The following is a 25,525-nucleotide window of genomic DNA, read 5'->3' on the forward strand; positions in this document are numbered from 1 at the left end:
TAGGACCATGTCCAGGGAGACTCCACCACCTAAATGCTTCAGCAAAGGTAGAAATCATCTTTAAAGAACCACTATAGAGCTGCAGGAGAAATTTCTCTGCAGGCTCTGACAGCAGTTGGTTCTTGTTCTGCAGTATGAAAGCTTGCCTCCTTTATGAACTTTTATCCTGGCTAGTGTAAAGGCACATAAAACTCTTATAAATATCTAATCTATTTTTAAATCCCAAGAAGTTCTTATCCTGAGCCAACAAATTCCACAAGTTAATTATACATTATTTTAAAAAGAATTTTAGTTTTACTATAGCATAAAGAAAAAGCAGTAAAACCAGTAACTCCAGCTCTACTGGATCCTGGAATCAGACAAGGGAAGATTTATTGTTATGGATTTTTTTATTTTTATTTTTTTCAGAAGTAGGGATGTGAGGTGCTGCCCAAACATATATCTCCCTATGCCAAAGTGATAACAATCTAAGGATAAGAAGGATATGAGAAGCAAGGAGAGGTATACAGACACATATTTGAAACAATTAGAAAAATCAGTAAGTAATGGTATTTTTTTGTTTTGTTTTGTTTTCTAAATGCCCCCATCTGCCTCCCTTCTTTCTCTTTTTGGCCATTAAACATTTCTTGATTTATCTGAGTTGTCATGGTAGCAGTGAGTCTTGAGCAGGGATCTGGTGAGAGAGGAGTGGGGATATCCTGATAAACATCTCCCAGAGAGCATCCTGGCTGTAATGTGCACACCACATTTCAAGACTGAGGACAAGAGCAGATGAAATCCTATCAGAGAGGTTCAAAACCTTTGATAATTCTGGAAAAACACACCCTCCCTGTCCCTGTTCCCCACCCCTCCCACTTCCCCCTCTGCCACGCACACACAGTTTGCCTTTGGGATTTTTCCACTCATTGGCCACTGCTCAATGCACCAGATTTAGCAGCTTAACTATGGACAGGAGAAATGATTTGTAGTCATCAATCACCCAGTTACAAACCTTGGCTTTGTAACTGTATGATACTTTTGAGTCTGATCTAAAAAGGCTATGCTGTGCTAAAAATGCACTTTAATTTTCTGTTAAACAATACTAGTTCTGTTTCTAAACCACAACTTAACTTTCCCTTTCAACCTCTAACACTTAATTTCCTCAATAGTTTCTCACAAGGGAATTTATCTTTCAGAAATCCAAAAACATATTTCCTGCTATTTTACCACTGTGTCTTACCTTTTTCTTTCTACCAGTTCCTTGTAGAACATTACATAGGAAACCTCTGGGAAAAACGAGTGAGCTAATGGTGACAAGGGCTTATCTGGAAATTTTCTCTGAAAGTTTCCAAAATTTTGTCAGGCCTTCTGAGTTATTATGGAATATTTCACACACCCACCTCCCCCCCCCCCCACCCTTAAATCCTGGGGACAGAGAAGGGATGAAATCATAGTGGGTTGAGGATGAGGGTGAAACTGCAGCACTGCCTGAGATAGCTGCTGCGTCAGAAATCGACTTCTCCACTGGGGAAGTGAGAGAAGCAGAGGGGGGAAGATGGGGAAAGCAAGGGGCCTGCAAAACATCTGAAGGTCTGCCCAAAGTACTTGAAAAAGAAACAACCATGACACGGAAGAGTGAAAATAGTTCTAATGTAGGTGAGGAGGGAGGTAAAATGGGAGTAATTGTCCTCAATGTGAAAAGGAGGGAAATAAATCTTGGGGAAGAATGAAAATAAAAATTAAAAAAAAACTGTAACACCATCACTTGATTGGCACCTAATTGGTTCTCAGCAGCAAGTGGTGACTGCATACCTTTTTCAAGTACCAGAGAGAAAGGCAAGGATAGGCAACAGGAGCAGAAGGAAATGAGTGGAGGTGAAAGAAAGAAAAATGCATGGATTGTCAGTGTAAATGTAGTTCTAGTTTGTAATATTAAAAAAAAAAAAAAAGATACAAAATTGCTGAACTTCAGGGTGTCTGCTTCTCCTTTGTAGAAATGACAATGCTATTTTTCTACTTCACAAGCTGTCCTTTGAAATGTGTATTTTCAGAGTTCAGCAGCCTTAGCGCCTGTGGATCTACACCTCCATCTAACAAGAGGAAATCTAGCCCTTGTCCATCCTCTGTGGAGTTGGAAAAACTTGCAGTTAATCTCAAAACTGCATTGATTTTTGCAGGGTGGGTTGCAGTCCTCTGTGGATATAAAACTAAATAAAACTCTGTAGTTTTAGTTTTCTGTTAGTCCATGAAGGAAAACAGGAAAATGGCGCAAAGATCTGTGTCATGGGGGCAGGTCTTCAGTCCTCTGGCAAAAGTTCCGCTGAAATAAGGTTAATGAAATAACTTACCCAGCGGCTTTCTGCCCTTCTGTCCTGTTCCTTCCAGAAATCAAGTTGCAATGCCTGTAAATCTAAAATGTGGTATCAGGAAAAAAATAATGACAGCATCTAGAAGAACCCCAGGTAAATTTCATACTTTAACGGTAGGCCACAGAGGAGCTATTCTGTCTGCAATCAGAAAGGCTCTCAAAGCACGCCATATGGTTATTTGTCAAAAGGAAGAAAATACTTCTATCTGAAAGTTCCGTCCCACAAAAAAGCATAGTGGAAGTACCGAAACATCTCAGTGTAAGTGTTCTTTAAAACTTTGCATGTGACAACAATTAAAATGTTCTTGTTTCGGAATACATCTGCTCAGCTGACTATACTGCTGTTGTGCTCTTTTTTTTTTTTTTTCAGTAGTACTTCCAGAAAGAGATTATTAAAAGATTTCAATAAACAGTCCTAAACTTTGACCACTTGTTGCAATAAATGTTTTTATGCTTCTGAGCATCTTTGTTGGACTATATTGACAATTTCTTCTGCTTGCTTGTCTCTAGCAAAATCCTCCTACTCTTTTTTAAACAGAGGACAACGGCATCTTCACTGAGGACCCCTGAATATTAATTTACATATCATCCCTCTGTACTACAGATGTCCTAGAAAACAAGCGTCTGCATAGAGCTTAAAGCACTGTTTTTGACCTAGTGAACCCTAAACAGAATGATACCTTCTCACCCAAGGACCCACTTCTGTCTCTGTCTCACCAAGTATAAGGTGAGATCACAACTGTGCACTGACCACTTTGGCTGAGAATCCAACTGCTTTCAAATTCTCTTCTTGAAATGGTGTGAAATATCTCAGGTTTATTGTTTTATTACACACGTCTGCTTCAGTAGGCTTCTGGCACGCGCTGAAGCACACAAGGTCAATACTTGGGATTTCCAGAGTACTACTAACTGAGTTCTTAATATACAGATCTTAGAATTTGATTGGTGATGTAAGAAAGGAAGAAAAATGTACTGCTGGGGTATTGCAAGTAATTGAATATAGAAAAGTGGAAGGGAGAGAATATTGATAGCACATACAGACCAGAAAAAGCTTCATCTTACACTTAAACCCCATGCAAGTAAACGGTGAATAAGAACAACGGATAGACATACTATACGCAAATGCAATTAGGCTGTAAGTGTCAAGGAGGTAAATTCAGAAAGATAATGCTTCAAATGTTGCTAGATCATCTCATGCAGGCCTATTGAAGCCACTGAAGTTGCAAACCCAAGCAAGTTTTGTAAGCCCACGAGATGGCTATGTAAAATCAATGGAAACTTCAGGATACATTCTAAATATTAGTGGGTTTTTTTTGGGCTACTGCTTTTCCTTATAACACACCATTTTTTCTTTGTTGCATGTGCATCAGGAGCTCCAGTAGCATGGATGGGTAATTAAGGTAGGTATTAATGTACAATATGATGAAAAGTACTATTTTGGGGGGTAAGTATTCTATTTTGAAAGATGACATTGCCAATTTTGACAGTGAGGACTGAGACAAGAAATGAGAAACAATGTGCATAGTTTTAACATCTTACATGAATATGCATCACAACCTTGCCAAAGTGAAAAGATGTACATATTGGTTAAAAATATGATTGTGTATTGTACAGGGAAGTTGGAATTTTATATAGAATTTTACTGAATATTAAAAAAAATAAATAAAAATAAAACAACAAAAAAAGCATAGGTGGATTGTTCATAGTCCACATTGCTGGAAGAGAGGTCTATGACTTCTTGGCAATCAGTTTCTTGGGAACAGCAATTGAATTTGAATTCCTCCATCATTTTAAACTGATGGGTTACAAAAGATTTGAAAAATACAATGACTTTTTTACACGAAACAGATGCAGTTTAGATTCAAATATTGTTTAAAAGAACCCAAGCTATAGCGAATGTAATTGTATCTGACAGACAAGCATGTGATCCTTTTATTCAGTTATATAGCAAAAAAATGGAATTTGCACATTAATGTCAGTGACATCAAGTGAAGCCGCCAAATTCAGAAAAAATACTGTGCCCCAGCAAAGTTTTAAATTATTAACTAAAAAAATAGCAATTCAAATTGGGGTCTCATAGGAAAAGTAGAAAAGTTGGAGGGAAGTGCAATCAATTTAAATATAACAAAATGCTTTCTATGGGGTTTTTAACAGCGTTAAAGATGTCATGATAATCTAAGAAATCACATGACCAGCTAATGAACACCTATCACATTTTTCATTTTAAAAAGTTTTGGTATTAGAAGTTGTAAAACACCATCACTCTCCCCTTTACAATCTTGGTTTGGATTCTCCCCCATGAAATGGCACATCAAAGATGGTTGGGATTATTCAACCAAAAAAGGAACATGGTTTTTGTAAGAAATGTTTTGGGTTTTTTGACCAGCTCTACTGAACATTCATTGCAGATTCAACATTTTCAAAACTGTTTCCTGAAAAGAGAGGCTGTGGGCTAATGCTGTGACAGACAATTATATCCTGTTTGCAGAAAAACAAAGTTAAGTACCATAAAGAAAGCACCATTTTAACACTTCATGAAACAAGGTATACATGCGATATAAGAACAGAGAATTAAATACTTTTCACCATAGAAATTCATAGAGTAACTTAGGCTAGAAAAAGCTCCAAGAGGCCCAACCAGCCCTCTGCTCAACACATGACCAATAAGATCAGGTTGCCCATGAAGTTGTTCAGCTGAGTTCCACTTATCTCCAAGGACGGAGATTCCACAATGACATTTTCTCAAGCATTCATGATCCTGTGGATAGAACAACAGACTGACGCTTACATCCAGTTCCAGTGGTCTTAAGCTCCCTGCTCCAAGTCTCCTATGTGACATTACGTGACTCGGTTTGTCAATTTGTAAAACTTGAATTGCTATCCAAATCTCCTGCATAACATCCTCTGAGATGCAGCTTATATTACTGCATTCCAAACACTAACCAGCGGTGTATTTAAAGATGCCATCACTACAGAATATACATTCTTAAGTCTTTGTCTCCCACCATGTGAGGAATGAAGGTAAAGAAGTAGGGGAAAGCCACATTTTACATAAACTAAGAGATTGCTTTGAACAGTTACAGCGGCCTCAACTATTGGCACCTTCAACTCTTGGCTTCTTTTTACTGCTGATACCCACATCTTTCAGTATTCGGGGTGAATAGTTCTCAGCCGTTATTGATCTACCCTTTTTGTTATGTTCTCAGTGTTCATTTTAGTTACCTTATTCTCAGATTTTATATGAAAATTATCCATTTTTCTATGTTAGACTGTAGATATTGCCTGTCTGCCCCAAATGCCAAATCCTTGCATATCATTCTCACAAGAAGCAGTACATGTAAAGACTCCATTTCCTATTTGTATGGTGAAATGACTAGTTTATGACTAGAAATTCACAAGACAACTCATGCTGTTGATGACAGAACCATTTTCTTCATGATGCTTATATGATCATTTAAACTCTGATCTGACAACGATGTTCATACAAAATACATCATATGGAGTATTAGGTGTATTCTTCCTCCCTTCAACACTATTTAGACTCTGCAGGCAAAAATCACAAAGTTTTCTTTCTGCAACTTTTGCTTCTGCTTGGATTTTTTTTTTATTAAGACATTTCCTTGAACTTATTTGTCTTATTCTGGACCCTTTCCAAGATAAATTTGAATCATCATGAATGTGCAACATCATGAGATGGGATTTAGACATCATGGTGAACATGAACAGGAGTCAATTGAGTTTAGCTTGCCTGCCATGAATGTGTCTCATTTCAAAGAACTACACTGATTTGAGTCCTCATGGGACAAATTGCTCATCATTGCAGAGTGTTAAATTGTAATCTCTGAAACCATACAGCGATTAGATCAAGAATGCCACCACATCTAAAGTCATGTGGATGCTACCCTTTTATATGACCATCCCTGTGTATGGTTTTGTCACACACCATATCCCCATTCGAGCTGTGGCAGCTTTAAGAATGACACTCAAGGTCTGAAACAGGGGATTTTTCCAAAACAAAGCAGAACAATGATACAGCATTTAAAAATCCCGGGAGTGGGAGTATAGGACTGCTCCTTTGCCATCTCCTCCTCAGTGACCTTGCACAAACCCAGTGAATCTTCAGTTTCTGACCTTTGACATGCAGTCCATAAGCCATCCTGATCTCAGTGCCGCAAGGCTTGGCACAGGGTCTGAAAACGCTTTGACAGCCTTTTATTTGTAAGGACTGTAAGAGAGCACAGTGTTAGAATCATAGAATCATTAAGGTTGGAAGAGACCTTCACGATTATCTGGTCCAACCATCATCCTACTGCCAACGTCACCCACTAAACCATGTCCCTAAGCACCATGTCCAACCTTTCCTGAACACCCTCTGGGACAGTGATGCCACCACATCCCTGGGCAACCTATTCAGTGCGTGACTACTCGTTCTGAGAAGAAATGTCTCCTAAAAACCTCCCCGGCACAACTTGAGGCCATTCCCTCTAGTCCTATTGTTAGTTATCTGTGAGAAGAGGACGACCCCCAGCTCCCCACACCTTCCTTTCAGGTAGCTGTAGAGAGCAATAAGGTCTCCCCTGAGCCTCCTCTTCCCCAGACTAAACACCCCCAGTTCCCTCAGCTGCTCCTCACAGGACTTGCGTTCCAGGCCCTTCACCAGCTTCGTAACCCTTCTCTGGACATGCTCCAGTGCCTTGATGTCCTTCTTGTAGTGAGGGGCCCAAAACTTAACACAGTTCATTTAACACCGTTTGCACGTGAACGACTTACTAGTGTTGTGCCCTGTGCTGACAGACTGGCACATCGCGTTGAGGCATTATTTGGGGATACGGCTCGCCGTGCCACCTGCTCGGTAGTACCGCAAACGAGGCGGTGACACGGTGATGGCCACAGGCCCCGGGCCCGTCAGGCAGGCACAGGTGCGTGTCACCTGCCTGGGGGCCACCACGGCAGCTCCGGGAGCAGCGCCCTGGGGGGAGGCGGTGACAGGAGCCTGCGAGGCCGCGCACCTAGCCCGGGCCGGGGGTTTCCGTGCCCGCACGGCGAGGTACTTTCCGCGGCGCGCAGGGCACGGCTATAACCTTTGCGTTACTCCCACTTCGCCCGGAGGGGCGGAAACTCCGGGCACACGCAGATCGCGAGGGGAGGGCGGCGGGGTGATTGCGGTCTGTGTATGATGGGGGGGGTCCCGAGGCGGCGGCGAGGGGCGCCCCCCACGGTCTCCGCCATCCGCCGCCGAACAAAGCAGCGCGGGCGGGCGCCGTGACTTCACCGCCCGCCGCCGCCCCGCCTCCGCCCGCCCCCGCCCGCCGGCCCTGCCCCGCTGCCGCCTCCCGGCAACCGGAGAGGGGGGGACACCCTCGGGCCCGAGGCGCACCGGCGGCGGGGCGGGGGCGGGCGGGGATAGCGGCGGCGGTCGTTTCGTTGAGGGAGCCGCGGGGCCGGGCAGGGCCGGGCAGGGCAGGGCAGGGCAGGGCGGCCGGGCTGGAGGCGGATGGAGGCAGCCGCCCTCCGCGCCCGCCCGGGGCCACCCCGCCGCCGCTGCCGCCGCCGCCGGGGGGGGCAGCCCCTCGCGGGGAGCGGCGGGCGCTGCCCTTGAGGTGCCGCCGCCCCGCGCCCTACCTGTGCCGGGCCCGCCGCCGCCGCCGCCGCCGCTCCTCCCCCGGCCCCGCCGCCGCCGCCGCCGCCCCCGCGGGGGCCGGGACTGAGCGCGCCGCGCCGCCGAGCCGCGGCCCCGAGGAGAGGCAGCGGCAGCGGGAGCGGGAGCGGGAGCGGGGCCGGCCGCGCCGCACGATGTGGGTGCCGCTGCTGGCGTGCCTCACCGCGGGGATCGTCTCCGTGCCCAAGTGCCAGCGCGGCCCCGGGGCCCTCCTCGGGGCGGCCCGGCTGCTGGCGGCCGTGCCGGGACTCTGCCAGCGCCGTAAGTCGCCGAAAGGCTCGGCTCACCTAGCGGGGTGCCTCCCGGGGATCGCCGCGGCCCGGGGGGGGACGGCGGGCGGCCGGGCGGCGGCGGTGTCGGGGGGGCACTGCCGGGGCTCCCGGCGGAGGGGGTGGAGGTGCGGGCAGAGCTCCTGCCCCTGCCCGGGGTGCTGCTGCGGGCGGAGAGGGCGCTGGCCGAGGCGGGCAGCACCTCGGGTTGTGGCAGGGCTTCCCAAAAATAACCCTGGCATCAGGTTCGTCGCGGGCAGGGCGAGGAGGCTGTGCAAGTGTCCCTCAAGTCATGCAGTTTGTCAGACGGAGCCATCAGGTTAGTCCGGTAGTCCACAAAGGGTCTCTCCCATTCAGCTGGTCGTGATCAGAAATGCAGAGCAAGTTGTCAGTCACTTTCCTTTCCTTCCTTCTTTCCTTCCCTCTTTCTTTTTTTTTTTTTTTTCCTTTTCCCCTTCTGGAATAAATGCTTATTCCATGTTTAAGCCTGGAGCAAGTTTAGAATATTAACTTCTAACCTCTAAAAATAAGATTTGCAATGGGAACAATGTATTAGTCTTAAGTTCCTTGCTGCATATGTGACAAATTCATGCCTAATTCAGTGGGATTTGCCCAGTGCTGTTAAAAACAATGGAATAATTTGTTAACTTTCACAGGATAATTTATTTTGCTCTTTTGGCTTCATATTTTGAGTTCAAAACCAAACTAAATGTCAATAGGAAAAATTAAAATATAATATTATTAAATGGCTTATGAAACATGACAGCTTGCATCCAGCATTCCAGATTCTTTTCTGTGCAGTGTAATTGAGTTTAAAGGCTAATTGAAACTTTATGGAGAGGAGAGTGCTGTGCCTTAGTGCAGTGGTGTGCCTGCTTACGAGTGTAGCTCCTGGGTGCAATAGTGCAAAGAATACTTGAGAACAGCAGGACATAGGTGAAGATTGTACTTGGGGCTTTGGCTGCAAAGGTGCTTGCTTTCTTTGTTGTGCTTGGTAGTGAAAATATACATGGATGGTAAGTCATGGGTTACGTGTTTATTGTGACAGCAGCTACCAGATCGGGCAGTCTGTAACTCAGATAGATCTTGGGTTTTTTTCCTCTTTATTTGAAACCTCTGCTAATTCATGAAAGCTGAAAGTCACACTGAATTCTTTCCTTCATACATAATCACTTCACAGGCTAGAGCCACAGTGGAAGCAAGAAGAGTGTTTTGGTTTGTTTTTCCTTGAGTGAGCACATAAATGGTAGGGGTTTGGATGCTGATTATGATTGTAATTATTTACTTCTCATTGCTTTTTACCTTTGGTTGTGTTAGCTCTCTCAGCCAGCACAGCACCACCTGAGTTCCTTGAACTTCTGCAGGCTGCTGCTGGAGAAACGCGGAGCAGCAGCTCCATGTACAGCTACTTGGCAGCGCAGCAGCTTTGTTGAAGCAGCCACTCCTCTTTGCTTCTGCCTTGACAGTGCTGGGCATGGAGAAGAGCATCATGCTGTTCCCGTGCCATCAGCAAGTTGAGTTTATTTATGTGTGGATTTGGCAGAAACCACGCATCTGTTGCAGTGAGTCTCCAGTTCTGAAAGAAGCTGGAATGAGTATAAAATGTACATGGGACTGAAATGTATTCATTCTTGTTGGAGCATTTGCTGCTCTTCTAACTGAAAAACATGCAGTTTGATGCTACCTGACGTGTTTGTTCCGCAAACTACAATTTGAGTTGTGAGTTTATTGCCTGGGTGTAAGTAAAGGTAGAACTTGGCCCCGAGTTTGCAGTTAAGAGGAGTGCAGAAGGAAATCTCACAACACTGTAAAGCCGCAAGTCCCAAATTAAAGGTTCTGTAAGCTCAGATAAAAGGTTAGTGTTGCTCTCTTCTACAAAGGGTCCCTTGTTCAGTAAGTCTTACCAAGGGAAGTTTGCAGTTCACTAAGCCAACTAAAACAAATACCTGATGTAAGAATGGAACTAATTCAAAATGAAATTCGTGTTGTAGTGATTTACACAGATCCTGAATTTATTATAGAACACTGAAAACTGACAAACTCCTAAAGACGTAAAGCAGTGAAGTGAATAAAAGCTGAATTCTACAGCAAGAGAACATGCGTGCATTGTGTTAATCAGTTGTGTAACTTCTGCACTTAGGTGCAGAGAGAGTCAGTTCACTTGGCTCACTCAGAAACTGAACTCGTGAAAGTCTTTAGTTTGTATCTGCTGTATAAGCACATGGAATACACAGGGATAAAATACTGTAGGATGACTGACTGGTCAGGGTTAATAGAGAACATTGGTTCAAATCCCAGCGTTGTCTCAAAAATCAGTTTTTAAGTATATTAAAATCTGAATGCTGAGGTGTTGCTGCTTTCAAAATACCTACAGGGTCATTCTTGTATGAAACTCAAGTAAGCAGAGCTTACATGTGATGCGCATACAGGGGTTGGATGGCATGAAAGTCTTTATCCCCAGTTTCAGAATTAAAGAACAGTCATATGACAATTCTAGTACATAGCCATGGTTGACAAATCTCTTGACATTTTAAAAGTTGGTATTTCCAGTCTTCTTTAGAGCACCATTTGGGATTTAGAGCACCATTGGGACCAGCTAGGGGGTTGGGGAAAGGAGAGGATCTGTGATGATAGCAGGGACAACTGCTCATTGATTTATCCCAACAGCAGGACTTCTGATGCCAAACATAATTCACTAATGTTCTCTCATCTGGTTCATTGGTGGTTTGCCAGTTTTGTCACATTATATTCTCATGTGTGTTCCCTCTAGTTAGAAAGTTTCATAAATCATTACTGTGTCACTTCTCAAAGGACTAGGAAAAGCTATTCAAACCACCCATGCGAAGTGGTCAGAAAATGTCCCTGCATAAACAAAACAAAACCAAACCAACAAAAACCTGAAATAAATGGTACATCTTCATAGTTTTAACCATGAGTTTGTCTCTTGATTTCTCTTCTGTGCCAGCCCATTTCTGTCTAGGGCACAGTGGAAGCTGTGTTGTATGGGATACTGAGCATTGAGGCTGTTCTGCCTTTCCTAAGTCTTGAAGCAATCCAAGGAGAAGAGAAAGCCCATTTATAATTTCCTGAGCCTGTGTGGGTGATCTGCTCCCTAAGGGTGTTAGATCATCCTTGGGAAAGCCAACCTGAGTGTTTGAGAGGGAATATAGCAGTGGGTTGCACTTCTGAGGAATAGCCGTGGGGAGGTTTGCTTATCTGTGTGTTGCCTGTGGAGCTATTATGCCAAAAGTATGCATACATTTACTTTGGAGATTGCACACTTCTCATAATCTGTTGCAATTTCATACATTTCTTTGGGGGGGGTTGTTCAGTAGTTCTTTATTTTATGTTTTTTTGCAAGTTGAATGAAATAGGTGGTTGCAGGTATAGCATTTGCAATGTTTCCATACTACAGATGTTTAAGATGGGGTGCTTGTGGGAAAAGAGATGGTCAATTCACAAACCAGAGGAGCAATAAACATACTCTTGGTGCACAAGGAAGGTTGGCTGTATGTCATTATGGACGTGTCGCTGCAGCTTGAAGACTGCATGCAGCAGGAATGCTCTTCAGAGCAGTTTGAAGAGGCAGTAGCTTCTTCTCTGGTCCTTTAGCTTTCAAGGGCTGGAGCTGCAGTAACAACTGAGCAAGCAGGAATTATACTCCACTAGTCAAGATGCCTGAATGAATAAATTTGATTTTCCTTTAAAGTACAGTCTAAGTTTGATTTACCTTCCCAGAGCATCAGTAAGATATTAGAATGTGAGCTTTATGGAAGCTTAAGAAAATCTTCATCAAATAAACCCTCATCTGGTTGTATGTTCAACATACATAAACAGGACATTAAAACATCAGTGAGTCTTATAACCTCCCATATGCTTCACAAAGTGCCAGCAATATTTTTCAAGTTCCTAAAAAGAACTCAGTCACAAAATAAGAACATCAAGGAACTTTTCACATGAATGACTCCTGAAGACAAAACCACATCAGTTCCAGGTATTAGTGTAGTACAACAGAGAGCTACCAAACTAAGACAGTTTTAAAATGGAAATAATAAAAACAAAGAGATGTGCGTGTCAATTCGGTCTTGGATTTGGATCTGTTGGTATTGCTAATCTACAGTAGGAGGTGTGAGAAGAGAAACATGTCATTTACAAATTGCGTAAGTTGACATTGGCTGCTGATGTTTATCAAGACTCTTTCAGAAAGTAAGATTCATCATTAATATACTTGAGAGTAAGTTCTTAGTATAAGAGATCTCACGCCTTTGAAATAGATGTAAGAAACATTACTCTCATTTTACAAATAAAATCTATGCTATATACATGAGTTATTTTGTTTATGACCAATATGCATCTAAAAACTACCTGTGGCAAAAATGTGCTTTTTTCAGTATTGGGACAGGTGTTTCTTAGGCACTGGTTTAGTGAGGTCTGCCAAGAAGGACAAGCAGAATGGCTTTGTCTTGAGATTGAAAAGTTGCTCAGTGATCTTAAAATACATTAATGACACTAAAATCATATATTTTCAAGAAGTGTATATATGAACTCTCCTCTGCTTTTACGGTAGCTGGTAGTGCAGACATTTTGGTGTAAAAAATAGCTTCTCAAGTTGAATGTACTGAAAACAAAAATCTGGAAAAGAACATCAATTCCTTTCTGTTAATAATCTTTTTAAAGTCAAATTCTTAAGGCCTCAGTGTTTCTACTTATGTCTCCTTTCCAACAAAATCTGTCTTCAACTGTATGTGTCCATTACTAATTGTTGACTTCTGCCTAACCAGTGAAATAGATGTAGTACTTCTTTTTAATCTGCTTAAATAGGCATAATTTTTGATGGACAAAATAGATTATGGTCTGTTATTCTTCTCTAGGCACTTGAACTTTATTAACAAATAAAAACATTTTTTTCTTTGGCAGCTTGCATAAATGGACTTGGGCTATTTAGTTTTTGGGAAGGATGTAGGGCTCTAATGAATTAGTTCACTGTCCACTGTAATGGAACCTTTCTTCAAGAAGAGGAGTAAGCCTCTTGCCAGCCATTCAGGATTCCCTGTTGTTCTGGTGGCAGAACAAGCATAACCCCTTGAGCGAAATGTAAGTGCTTCAGGATGATAGGAATTTACAGCATTAGAAAGCTGCCAAAAAGGCAACTTCTAGCTGAGTCTATGTTTGCCTAAATTCAGAAATTCGCAAAGTTCATTAATATCTTTTTTCTTAATATGTTTCTATGCTTCCCATGGCATCGTTGTCATATGCCTGCGGTAATTTCTGCCTGCTGTTACCCGTGGTGACAGTAATGAGTCTGAAGTATTTGTAATTATCAAAAGACATATGAGTGAGATTTTAACTGTAATTATTGGAGGAGGGAAATTCTTTAGCTTCAGGCAGGTGGGATAATGCTCCTGGATGCTGGATTTCTATTTTTCTTAGGGCCCCTTCTTTGGCCACTGACTTGGGAATTGTTAGCGGCACAGTGTTTTTGAGTTCAAATCTTAAAAACTTCAGTATTTTTGGTATTTTGCTGTTGTTGTAGCTGTGTTATGAATAGAGCCGCGTGATGTATGGTGGCATCACAAAAGTCATCCAAATCTGATTAAACCAGTACCTCCCCTCTCCAAAATAAATTCTCTTCCTTTTTGGTGTTCAAGTGAGTTGGGCTAAGTGAATTCCACTTGCTGTACTGTAATTAAGTATGATTTATTTCCACTTCACCTCCACAGGGTGACAGGAGTTAGTACTGTGCTGAGGACAACTTATTTCTTTGAGATGGGAGCTTCTTGCTGGAAAGCAGGAGGTTAAACATGGCAAGATCCCATCTTCATACACAAACAGGACTCCCAGGAAATAACAAAACTTGAGACAACTTACACTTTGGCATGAATGATGCAAAATGACCTAAATAAAACTAATGACATAAGCAAGCATGCTCTTCCAATCTAAGCAAAGCTGTTGAATTGCATTTTTCTGTCAAAAATGCAGTGGCATGACTTCAGAACATTATATAAATCACTACCTGTTTAAAGTCTTGAAGCTGCATATTTGAAGGCTGTCCCCTACAGAGCATTTAAACTGCACCTGCAAAACATGCACATATGTGAGTACTTACTTGCAGAAGCACAAGCAGAAGTTTGCATTCAAATGTACATCAGTAGTTGGAGTTAGTATATGAGTCTGCATATTTTACAGCCTGCAGTCATGTTTTATGTAGTCTTCGCCCCCATGTTACAAAAACCTAACAGGCTTATATGGAGCTTAGGCAGTGCCTGTTCCTAGGCAGCTATGATTGCTATTTTTTTTCAATTTTTTTGAATGTTTTTGATGAATGCATATGTCTCCTATGTTAGAAACTCCATGTCTCATTGTTCTTGTAGAAGATCTTTGTGTTCATCCAGTTTTGATGTGTATATTCAGAAAAGCACTGCAGTTGAACTCAAATTTGAAGGACTCATGCTTCAGCTGTTAATGGTCAAATTGTATCTTAAAATTCTTGTGCTGTGTTATCACACATTTATTAAAATACAACATCTTATAACTGTTTCTGCATTCAAATAGAATAAAAATAACAACAACAATAAAATAAAAGAAAATCCCAGAAAGTTTTTACCACATTCTGTTGTTCTCATGGCCAATGACCGTGTTGGAATACGCAAAACTCTATTGAAAAGCAAATTACTGAAATAACAAATAGCTAACATTTGGTAGTCCAGAAGGCATTAACATTTTTAAAATAGCCCTGCTAAATATATCTCCCTCCAGAACTTGTGCACTCCACACTACAAGTCCATAAAGAGTGGTGGTTACCCACTTTGATATCAGTCTTACTTTTAACTTGGTACTCTTGAGGTTTTCTAATTGTGAGTATAATTTCTGTATTATGAGTTCAGTGTTTTCTTTTAATCCTGACGTTTCATCCTTTTGTACCCATACACACAGCTTTTCATGTTTATATGTAAGCATGCAGTGGTTTGGGGCTTTTGTTTTGTTTCAGGAAAAACTTTGTAAAGCAAAATTTAGTTATATTGTGTTCAGAATTGAGGGACCGGTTCCTCTAGATATTCAGCTTTAAGAATTGCAGTCTGGAACAGAGAATAAACTTGTTCCAATCCACAACGTATACAGATAAAACAAAGTCAAGCGAGTTGTTTGCATTGCTATGGAGGAAGAACCTGTGGAGCAGGTAGTCCGTGATGATGCCCCTTGTGAAGAAACAGCTCTGAGCTGTTGCCAGTCCTCTGCACTGTTCTTAGGTTTGTGAATGCAAGTGCAGAAGCAGGAAGAGCTAATGTTTTTATGGGGTGGAAAGCAAGAATTTGGTGAATACTAGATATACAATAGAAAGGCATATTGGGGAGGTGATTTGGGGTCGAAGGATCTGAAGATCTAGAAGATGCTTGGGAAAAAAAAAAAACACAGTAGCTTGGGTCTACTTTTATATACACAGGAATGTGCTAACCGTTCTGGGTTGCACTTGTGTTACTTGCTGGTCGTGCTTACTAACAAAAGAAATGAAATCAGCCATGAGGTATGGCAGTAGCCTTTCAGGGCTTCGCTATAGCAGCGTGACTGTAGCCAAGCTGGCCAACTCCTAGGGAGATCCTAGCAGCTGGAAGTGACTAGAGTATAATGATTCCCATGCCCATGTTCCCGCTTAGGAAACAAGGGAATTAACACAGCTCCATGCATCCGAAGTTCCCTTTAAACCAACAGATTTAATAAAAAAAGATTTAAACCCTTTGGTTCCATATGCTTTGCATTTTTACTGGTGCAAAGCTGTGCAAACAGGGCCATCAAACCTGTGCCATAAAAGCTAATGGCTGTGGGAAATGAGTCCCTTCTAATGATATAATCAGAGTAAATTGTCCTGTGTGTTTTTATTTGCAAGAGACAGAATAGGTTGGCTTCAGAAACCAAATAATCTTTGACTCATTGTTTGCAGGCAATGGATTGCGGCAACAAAATTTAACCATCTCCTGTAAAAGCAGGAAGCTTCATGGAAAGGAGAGGCTACAAGTAGAGTTGGACAAGAAACAAAAATTGCGTGTTGTGAAAACTTCCAAGGTCACATTGCTTGTTTTCATTCTATATTGTGACTTGGGAACAAAGTCAGTCTGGAGTAGTCAATAGCTATGTCTCCCACATTCAAGGTCATGTTTGAAGCTGCAGTTTGAATGTTGTGTTTGTGAGTCCTAACTGCTGCACCAGTAGCTAGTTTGGGCAGTACCTTCTCCAAAATGCTATGTGCAACTTTCTGATAGAAGAAAAAAAAATCTCATAATTGATACTTTACCCTTAAAAACTGGAGTTATTTGAATCTGAGGCTTCTGATCTCCAGTTTTTCCTTTAGAATGAAGTGCAATATTCATATAATTGAACTTTCCAGAGAGATGAAGCTAAGAAAGATATACATGTGGGTTCAGGGAGGTGTCAGGAGTGCCTCCCTGAAGCCTTGCATCATTCCTTGGTTATGGAAGTGTGCACATTCCTAACACTGCTGGGGATCTCCATTCCATGTGCCATTGCACTGCATCCAGCATCAGCGTTACGAATCCCAGCATCAGCGATAACGTACTTTTCTGTCCAAACTGTCCTAATGCTGTGTGGTCCAAGGTCTCCTCTTTTTCCTCTTCCCTCTTTGCCTTGTTCAGCAGACATCCAGCATCAGTTCTCTCAAGTGTTGTAGCTCAGAGCTCACACAATGTGCAAAAAAAAAAAAAAAAGTCACTGCATAGTCAAAGACATGAACTCTGCTGTACTGAGGCAGACTGCTGCATCACTTGACATTTTGATGACTTTTAAAATCATTTGTGTGGTTTTCGTTAATGCCCTTCAGGCTCATAGAGCAATGTGATCATATGGCAATGCAGAGCAATTGAGGAAACCCAGAACTATCAGTAGGATACTGGCAGAGTTAGGAATGGGAGCCCATACTGGTCATCAGGACTTGGTCATCAGTAGTGCTCTTCACTGCATTTATCCGGACATATATGTATACATCTTATTTATGTCTCATTTATCTCTCTCCTTTGTGACGACATCATGTATTTATCTTTTAGTATATTCTGCTTTCCTTTTAAGGAATGCTGTAACTCTTGGTTATTATTTTTTTTGAATGGCCTGTAGGAAAAGGATGCCTGGGGTGGGGTGTTTTTCTATTTGTCTGATTGATTGACTGACTAATGGAAAGGTGTTTTTACTGACTTGTTTACATGTTTACAGAAGTTTTTTCCAGGGCTCAGGATTTAATGGTGCCAATCGTCTTTCTCACCTTTCTTTTAAACACCTTCTTTTTCTTAGAGAATATACATCTCTTACATGCTCAGTTTTAGAATACTGCTGTTTCTCTTGCTTGTAAAAAATATTTTCAAATCAGTGTACAGTTTAGCTCCTATTTGAGTAGTGAACCTAATGTGGACAACCACTAATACAGCAGTGAAATTAACAAGTCTGTACTGTAAGAAACGGGAGAGGGAGGAAAGCAGAGAAGTTGTCTGGTAATTTTGTTCAAGTAATCTTAGGAATTTGTTCTGAGGCATAATAGATGCACAATTTTCAAATTGAAATCTCCTTTTTTGGACAAGGGAGAGGACCTGGAAGAGCTTATTCAGAGGTGTACCTTGTAACCCTCTTGGAAAAACAGGTGGTGACAAAGCATGTTTTTGAAGTATGCCGTTGTGCACAAGGGGTAAAGAGACTTTGCTTATTGCTTGCTTGGAAAAAGGGGGGAGAAAGCCCTAATTCCAGGATTAGGTTTTAGGATTGGCAGTGAAAGCACAGGCTCTCATTTTTTCCTTGTAATCTGAGCAAGTAAGTGTCAGACACAATAATCATGGAAAAAATTCCCCTTCTGTAACATTTTTACAATGCTTTTCATTGTATCTGCACATTCAGCCAAAGTGAATGGAGAAGCTGAGCGTTTGCTGGGACAGATTCTGGCTGTCCCCTCTGCAGGGATCGTGTTGTGCAGCCTCTGAAGGAAAGCAGAAAGGTGATGGCAGCTGCAGAATACTGCATGAGAGCTGCAGCTTTCTTCAGAAGCAATGCTACATGCACTTTGTCGAAGGCCACATTATCGGAGAAGAGGGACAGCCTGGCTAACTGCTGCTGCAGGACAAGATTGGATGCAGAATTTATGGGGAAAAAAACAACAAACCACCGTCGAGGCTACGTAATGTTGTATCTTGCCTTAAGTAGTGCACAGCAGTCTGAGGACCGTGATCAGGGAGTATAAGCTTCTAGTTATGTTTTGGCTTTTTGCTTTAAGATAGCAAAGGATGCACCCTCCAAAAACAGCACAAACGTGTACCAACAGCGAAGTCAATGTAAGTCCAAATTCCTGGCTGTACTTGAACAACGTGCTGTCTGTTTAAAAAAAAGCTGTTTAACATCCACTCTTCAACACTAGCGTGCATTATTATTATTCCATCTCTCAGATAAATACTCTGATCATGATAAAGTTATTTTCATAATAGGAAGGCAGGATATGATTATAACATACAGGATCTTCATCTAGCCTGGATCCCTCTTGTTACTGAAGGTTTAGGCTTGCCACACCTGTGCTCAGTAGCTGGAGCCCAGTTGTATTTTGTGGGGGAGGCTGGAAAAGTGCAGTTTAACCTGCAGCACTCATTTTTTATTACATGCATATGCCTGCGCAGTTCCCAGCACAAAATTTGGCCCTTGCTGAAAATACCTTTTGGCATACATCAGTTATAACGAAGCCAGTAGAAACTTGCCCTTAGCTTTGGCTGAACAGTAATGCAGCCTTGTCTGGACTCTGTTTTTGGTGAAGTGGCAGGAAAAATCTCGGTTCTTTGTTGAGCCAACTCATAAAAAAATGTTTCTTGCTCTAACATATGATTTTTAAAAGAAACTGAGAAGTTTATACTCAATCAGTTAAGGTTTTAGAGTACATTTATAACTAAATAATAAACATTTGGTGAATGAAAGCATGTCTGTAAATGTTACTGCTATAAGGGACTGTGTACTTAGGAACTACAGTAGTGATGTAGCCAGAATGTGTCTTGGGCATTAATAAACCTTCTTCAAGTTTCTCTCTATTCCAAAAAAATCAAATTCTTGAGCCAATGGTACCAAGCTTGTCAATTGCCAATGCGTGACTTCATGTTGCGAAAATGGAGCTCATGAGACCGGAGAGTTATCAGCAGAGAGATTTGCATCCAGCAATACTGTGTGTCTTGTTTGGTAAAGCGTTTCGTCTGCCTTGATCACACTGAAAACCCAAACTGGATTTTAAGATCTCTTCTTATGCCGTAGCAGTTTAGAGAGACACAAAGGAAACCTTATATTTTACCAGCATGTATTAATAAGCTAAATCGGACCTCAAGTAGATTTGGTACCTAAGCTAACCATACCACAAAAAATCTGGGACAATTATTTTTCAACCAGTTTTCTGATGTATCTGGAAATACCATACTGTTGTTCCAGTCGTAGAAACTTTTTATTCTTTTTAGCACGTGTACATTATAGTAGGACATGAATGACTTTTACATGTTCAATAGCATTCAATTTTTGGAAATGTGAGAATTTGGGAGAGGACAATGCCTGTGTTATTTGGATGAGACTATATGTTTTAAGCAAGGAGAGGCTCAGAAACTATTGTAGGAAATGAATTAAGCCAAACTCGTTATTTGGTTTACTTTGGTTTACCCGTGTTGATGACCGGGAAGTAATTTATCTTATTCCATATCTTTTTTAGCTAGATCCAGAAGCCTCTCATTTTGTCCTGCCAACTATTTATTCTTATCAGAATAGCTCTGTCTTCTAAGGTGGATCATTGCTTGATTAGTAACCTCAAAGTTCGTGTCATCTCCTCACTGTTTTGCCTCATGGTGGTCTTTAGCCACCACTGTGCTGCAAATCAGCATTTCCAGTCTTTCCTTGTCACTTCTACTGCATCCATCATGTTACTTTCTCCTGTGTTGTCTTTCATCTTTGCTGTCTGTGGTATCCAGCTGAAGGTGGAAGGGATGTCTCGAAGCCAAGAACAGTTACATTCCTTATAGTTGTACTCCGTCAACAGCTTTTCATTCTGCGTATTTGTGCTTTCCCAGTTCTGGCCAGAAGTGGATCTGTGTTAAGCTCTGCAGCCCCATGCCTTCCTGTACCTACCTGGAATCCTCACTGTCCCTCCTCTCCCATGGTTTCTGGTAGCTCTTTCTGTGGCCCCCAACTCTGCTCTTTCTGACTCCAGCACATCAAGTGCAGTTGTCTTCTTCGTATACATGCAGAGAAGTTTTCCTGTGTCAGTGTCGAATGAGGTTGCTCTCATTTCCCATCCAAGCCAAACGTGCTGTGTTTGTTTTTATAACAAAGAAACAAAAACCTTTGGGATTTTGCCTTGCTCTTTTCTCTCTCCTCAGCAACTCCTCCTTTATCTGTCCCTGCCCACCTCTTCCTTTAAGCACTTTTTCCTCTCTTCCACCACCTTCTCGGGCTGCTTTTCAGCTTGTTGTTCTGATCACATCTGTAACAACTTTCCTCCCTTTCATATACGTTTCTTTTCTTGCATTGACTACGTTGCAAAAATTGTAAACAGCAGTTTATGTGAAATATAGGTCTGACCTTTGAAATCAATGCTAACCTGTTATCAGTATAATGCTGCAATTGTGCTGTATTAAAGCTTTTCTGTCTTGCAAATACTGATAATGGTATATATGCTGCTGATGCTAATAACTTGCAAGCTGTGATTAGTTCCTCGGATCACTTGTTATTCAGAGGGATCTACTAGCACTAGCTGTCCATGTGACAGAGGATCTCATCTTTGAATACATAGCTGAGATTGATCAAAGAAAGATCGAAAGATATTTTAGTAAATATATTCCTAATGATGCTTTTCTCTGTGAGAAGGTGCTCTCATTACTCCAAAAAGAGAGGTGGTTTTCCTGTTAGTAGGCACAGCTTTCTGCAGTTGTTAGTTCAGAATTATTTCTTCAATCTGTGACACACTTAATATTGGATAAATTTGTATTAACTTCTGAAAAAAAAAAAAAAAATCTGCCTCTTCTGGGAAACTATTCACTCCAGAAAATGCAGAGAGGGAATATTTATAGAAGGTGAGAAAATATTTTGGGTTCCATGCAGAGTGAATAATGAATAACTCAGTCAAGTGTAAATGACTTAAGAGGAAAATGTCTATGAAGAGATAAGCTACCTGGTAAATGTTTTCTGTTAGACAGTAAATCAGCAAGGTACATGCCAAAGATATACTTTCACTTCAAAATTATTCTAAATTGGGGTTTTAAAAATATGGCCTTGAGAATGGATTTTATTCCATCCATACATATAGTTCTAGACTGTAGATACCAAAAATGATCCAAGTATTCCCTCACCGGGCTGCCTTTGTTCTGTTTTACTTCTGTTTGGATACGTTGTCATCATGCTAATCTGGTGAAGTAATTTTTGAAATCTTGGTTTAAAATTAGGTATTTTACAATTCCCACATACCTTCATAAATCATGAATGTTTGGTTTTGTATTTCATTGCAGCGGAAAACAGATGTGCCACTTCAAATGCAGTAACATGTACAAAGTGTCTTGCTTTGGGTCCAGAGTGCGGATGGTGTGCTCAAGAGGTATGGCATTTTTCTTATTTATTTTTGACTTTAAATTTTAGCTGCCTCTGATCTTTATAAAGATAAAAGAGTTCTAAACTGTTAAAATTACAGTGAGAAATAGCAGGAAAATCTTTAAATGACCTCTGGAGACAGCACCTGAGAAATCATGTGAAATATATTTAGTTTCCAAAGGAGAAAATGCAATCTTTTATTTGGAAAATGGCAGTAATTTTAAATAAAGTGAGAACTTTCTAATGTGTTCCATCTGCTTTGTAGATGGGTTTGGCAGATTTATAGTAACTTTGAGAGTTCAACAGTTTTTGGCTTCAAAAGTAAAATTACTTATCAGTAATTTGTATTAAGGCCTTATTATATATCAGAGTAAGTCTATATATATGCCTATTGCATTTAGCAATAGCTAGCAATAGTGGAGTTAACTTTGACTTTACCGTATTTTATGTCCCCTGTCACAAATGGAAAAAATGATACTTGTCTGTTTTGACACTTGAAACTATCAGTTCTGAGACTCATCACAGAAGACAGATCTCAGATAGGAAGAATTGTTCTGAAATTATTATTTCCTTGACGACTGTAAAAATATGGTTTTTTTCTGGATTTGTTTAAGAGAGAAAAACAGATGATTATGTGATTTCAAGTAATAAGGATGGACCATTTTAATTACTTCAGAGGAGCAAGGTTTTTAAGAATATCGCTGGCACTTGCAAGTTTATATGATCTTGAAGGTCACATGCTAATTCGCTCAGGTAGCTTTCCAATCAGCATAGAAGGTAGATAAATTCCTAGGGCATACATGGAAGAGATAAGGAGCATAAGGCACTGGCATTAGTTTATCAGAAATACTGTGTCTTGGAATGATTAACCTTGGCTGATGCAAGTGTAAGTCATGTGAGGATTAATGGAGGCAAGGAGAACTCGTCCAAGAGCTGTTTCAGGCATGTGCCATATACATGGCACCATGGATTACAATGTGGAGTGGTCCATTACTGTGACCTGATATTCTCTTTTAGCAGAGGACACAATTTTACCCTGCAATATCTGTGTTTGTCACAGAACAGTGCTTCTTAGCGTTCCAGTGCTATGGAGCTGTAGGAGGGTTCCTTCTAACCAGATGCCCAGATTTGACGTGGTTTGACTTCTGATATGCTTCTCTTGCCTTGCTTCCCGTGTCAATCCTGAGAGCCGTTCATCAAAGGCAGGGGTTTGTCAAACCCTCTTGTACCATGCTTTGATAGCCCACTCACCTACACGCTGTCCGTGTTTGTGGAGTGGTAAAACTCATATTATTTCAGATAGAAATTTCCCAGAGTAAAGTTACAGGACCAATTTTCAGCTTAGCGTGGCTGCTTCACCTAACTATGTTTTTAGTAATAAAAGCAGCCATGAAAAACACTTGAAATGCTTTGATTTTATACCCCCACATGGTGAACTTCAGAACATATCTGTCAATCACCAATGATAACAGTGAGAGTAGATAAATTCTTTGTATATTTTAAAATCTACCTCTCTGAAATTTATATAAATCAAAAAGATTGTATAAATAGCAGTAACCTAAAAAAAAAAAAAATTCTTTGTTGTCTAAATAAGATTGTGAAAAAACAGTACCTGAGGTAAACTACAAAAATGAGTAGGAACTTAGAAAACAAGATACATGACTTACAAGTCTCATTCTTCAGGGGCTTTCTCTGGTCTTTTCAGGATCTGGATGATGATTTATTCTCTAATACACAGTTGGCTCTGTGCACTTTTTGATTGTTTATTTTCCCCATCTGCCTCTGAAATATCAGAGATTGTCCATTGTTTGGTCTCCAGCTGTGGCTGAGACAGATCAATGCTTTGAAAGAGTACAAAGGATCTTGTCAAGCCTTTTTTGTCACTTGCATGATCAGGATCATGCTAATCATAGATTTGCTGTCAGGAATTTCGCACTGTATCATGTTGCCACAGTCTTGGCAACTTTGCCCTTTCACTACAAGAAAGGACATGCTGCTTCTGACACCGTTCTACTACTAACCATTTTTCTGTTGTTACCGAGGCTTTTTTCATGTTGGTGGCATCTTAAACTCTCCAGTCCGGTAGAATTTAGCTTTCTCTTTCTGAGGATTGAAATGATGTAGTCCAGCTGGTCTTCGGCTTTTGTGCAGGCTATGGGTTAAATCTTAAACATCCGTGACAGACAAATGCAGGTTAGGTAAACCTAAATCTGACTTTTGCTTCTACTTTTTAATACTAGCCTAAGATTACTGTTGGATTCCTCTGAAAACCAACATGTTTAGAAATTATGTGAATGACATTTTCTTGGTAGAACTAATTCATAGCATAGCACAGAACATTTTTAGTGACATAGTGACAGTACATAGTTTCCTTTTTCTCCAAAGTCATCTTGTTCTGGTTGTGCAAGATCCTCTTTCTCACACACAGAAGTTTTGTTCTTTGTAGAAAAATAGTCAATGTAGCAATTAGGTTAATATCTAAGTTAAATATTTTGCCATTGCACTTACTTAAAACATATGGCTTATATGAACTAGTTCTACAATTTATGCAATTATAGTAGCATATTTTATTGTTTCAAATACTATTATTTTGTTTTTCTCTTTCCTTTGAAGATACTACTGTTATTTTTTTCAGTTCAGGTTGCTATGTTGTTTTGGTCTTTTATAAAACAGGATTTCATGGCCGATGCAACACAGAAGGGACGCTGTGACACTGTTTCCAACTTAATGAAAAGAGGCTGCCAATCAGATTTTGTAGAAAATCCCACAGTTCGTGTAACAATACCCAGCGATCAAGAAACAAATACACAAGTGACACCAGGAAAAGTTTCAGTCCAACTGCGTCCAGGTTGGGTTATATCTAACATATGGATATTATAATACAATAATATTTAAGTACAGATATTTTGTTAAGAAACAGCTGGAATCATTATTTTGAAGAATGATGCTGCAACATTGCATTGTAGGACTGTGATGGTGTTGCTCCCGTATTCAAGTATGGTCTTAAGCAAGAAGTCTTTCTGTCAAACATAGCTGAAGGTCAGAATAATGCAAGTAGCAAGTGGAAAAGGGATTTTAGGTAGTCTTTTCTGTTTTCTCTTGTGATTTCTTGATTATTTTTCCTTTCAAATAATTTTCCCTTATATGTGTATAACATGTATTCCTTACTGTAAGTATATTGGGCTAAAATTTCTAATTCCTATATTCATCATTTGATAAGCTTCTTAATAATTTGGTTACTTTTAAGTGCAATGACTAGACAACTGTGAAGGCACCACAGCTAATATGAAAGAAAGGGCTGGATTCATAAAGAAGACTTAGGTATTCAGTGCCTAACATGAGACACCTGGCCCTAACAGAATCTACATCTCTTTATCGATCTGAGGGATTTTTAATATACCTCAATTTACCCTCTACTGAAGTGATCAATTGCTGGTAGAAAAACATTATGTGAATAAGAAATGTGTGAAGTACTGTAATATCTCACTGATCTTCACTGTATCTCTCTTTGTATAAAAGTAATTTTCTGTCAATTACGAGGAAGAAGAAAGGAACTGCAGGAGTGTGAAGTGCAAAGGAAATCTAGTTTACCATCTTTACAATAAAACTGAAAAAGCAGCATCACCCTTCCTCTCCTTTCCCTACTCTCCTTTCAAAGAAGTGACT

General features: G+C 40.8%; 1 protein-coding gene across 3 annotated transcripts in view; it reads left to right on the forward strand.

The window, feature by feature from the left end:
- The first annotated feature begins 7,712 nt into the window (after positions 1–7,712).
- ITGB8 (integrin subunit beta 8) overlaps positions 7,713–25,525 on the forward strand; it is a 48,137-nt gene continuing 30,324 nt past the window's right edge. Inside the window, exons 1-3 of one of the 3 annotated variants that reach the window (XM_048068342.2) lie at positions 7,713–8,267; positions 21,781–21,866; positions 24,533–24,707. In XM_048068342.2, the coding sequence (XP_047924299.2) occupies positions 8,141–8,267; positions 21,781–21,866; positions 24,533–24,707 (388 nt within the window). In that variant the 5' untranslated portion in view covers positions 7,713–8,140. Of the gene's footprint in view, positions 8,268–21,780; positions 21,867–24,532; positions 24,708–24,825; positions 24,939–25,525 lie in introns of those variants that run through there. The other 2 variants (XM_066991796.1, XM_013171818.3) reach the window with 2 other exon arrangements.

This window comes from Anser cygnoides, chromosome 2 (genome assembly GCF_040182565.1).
Source record: "Anser cygnoides isolate HZ-2024a breed goose chromosome 2, Taihu_goose_T2T_genome, whole genome shotgun sequence".
NCBI classification, from domain to species: domain Eukaryota; kingdom Metazoa; phylum Chordata; class Aves; order Anseriformes; family Anatidae; genus Anser; species Anser cygnoides.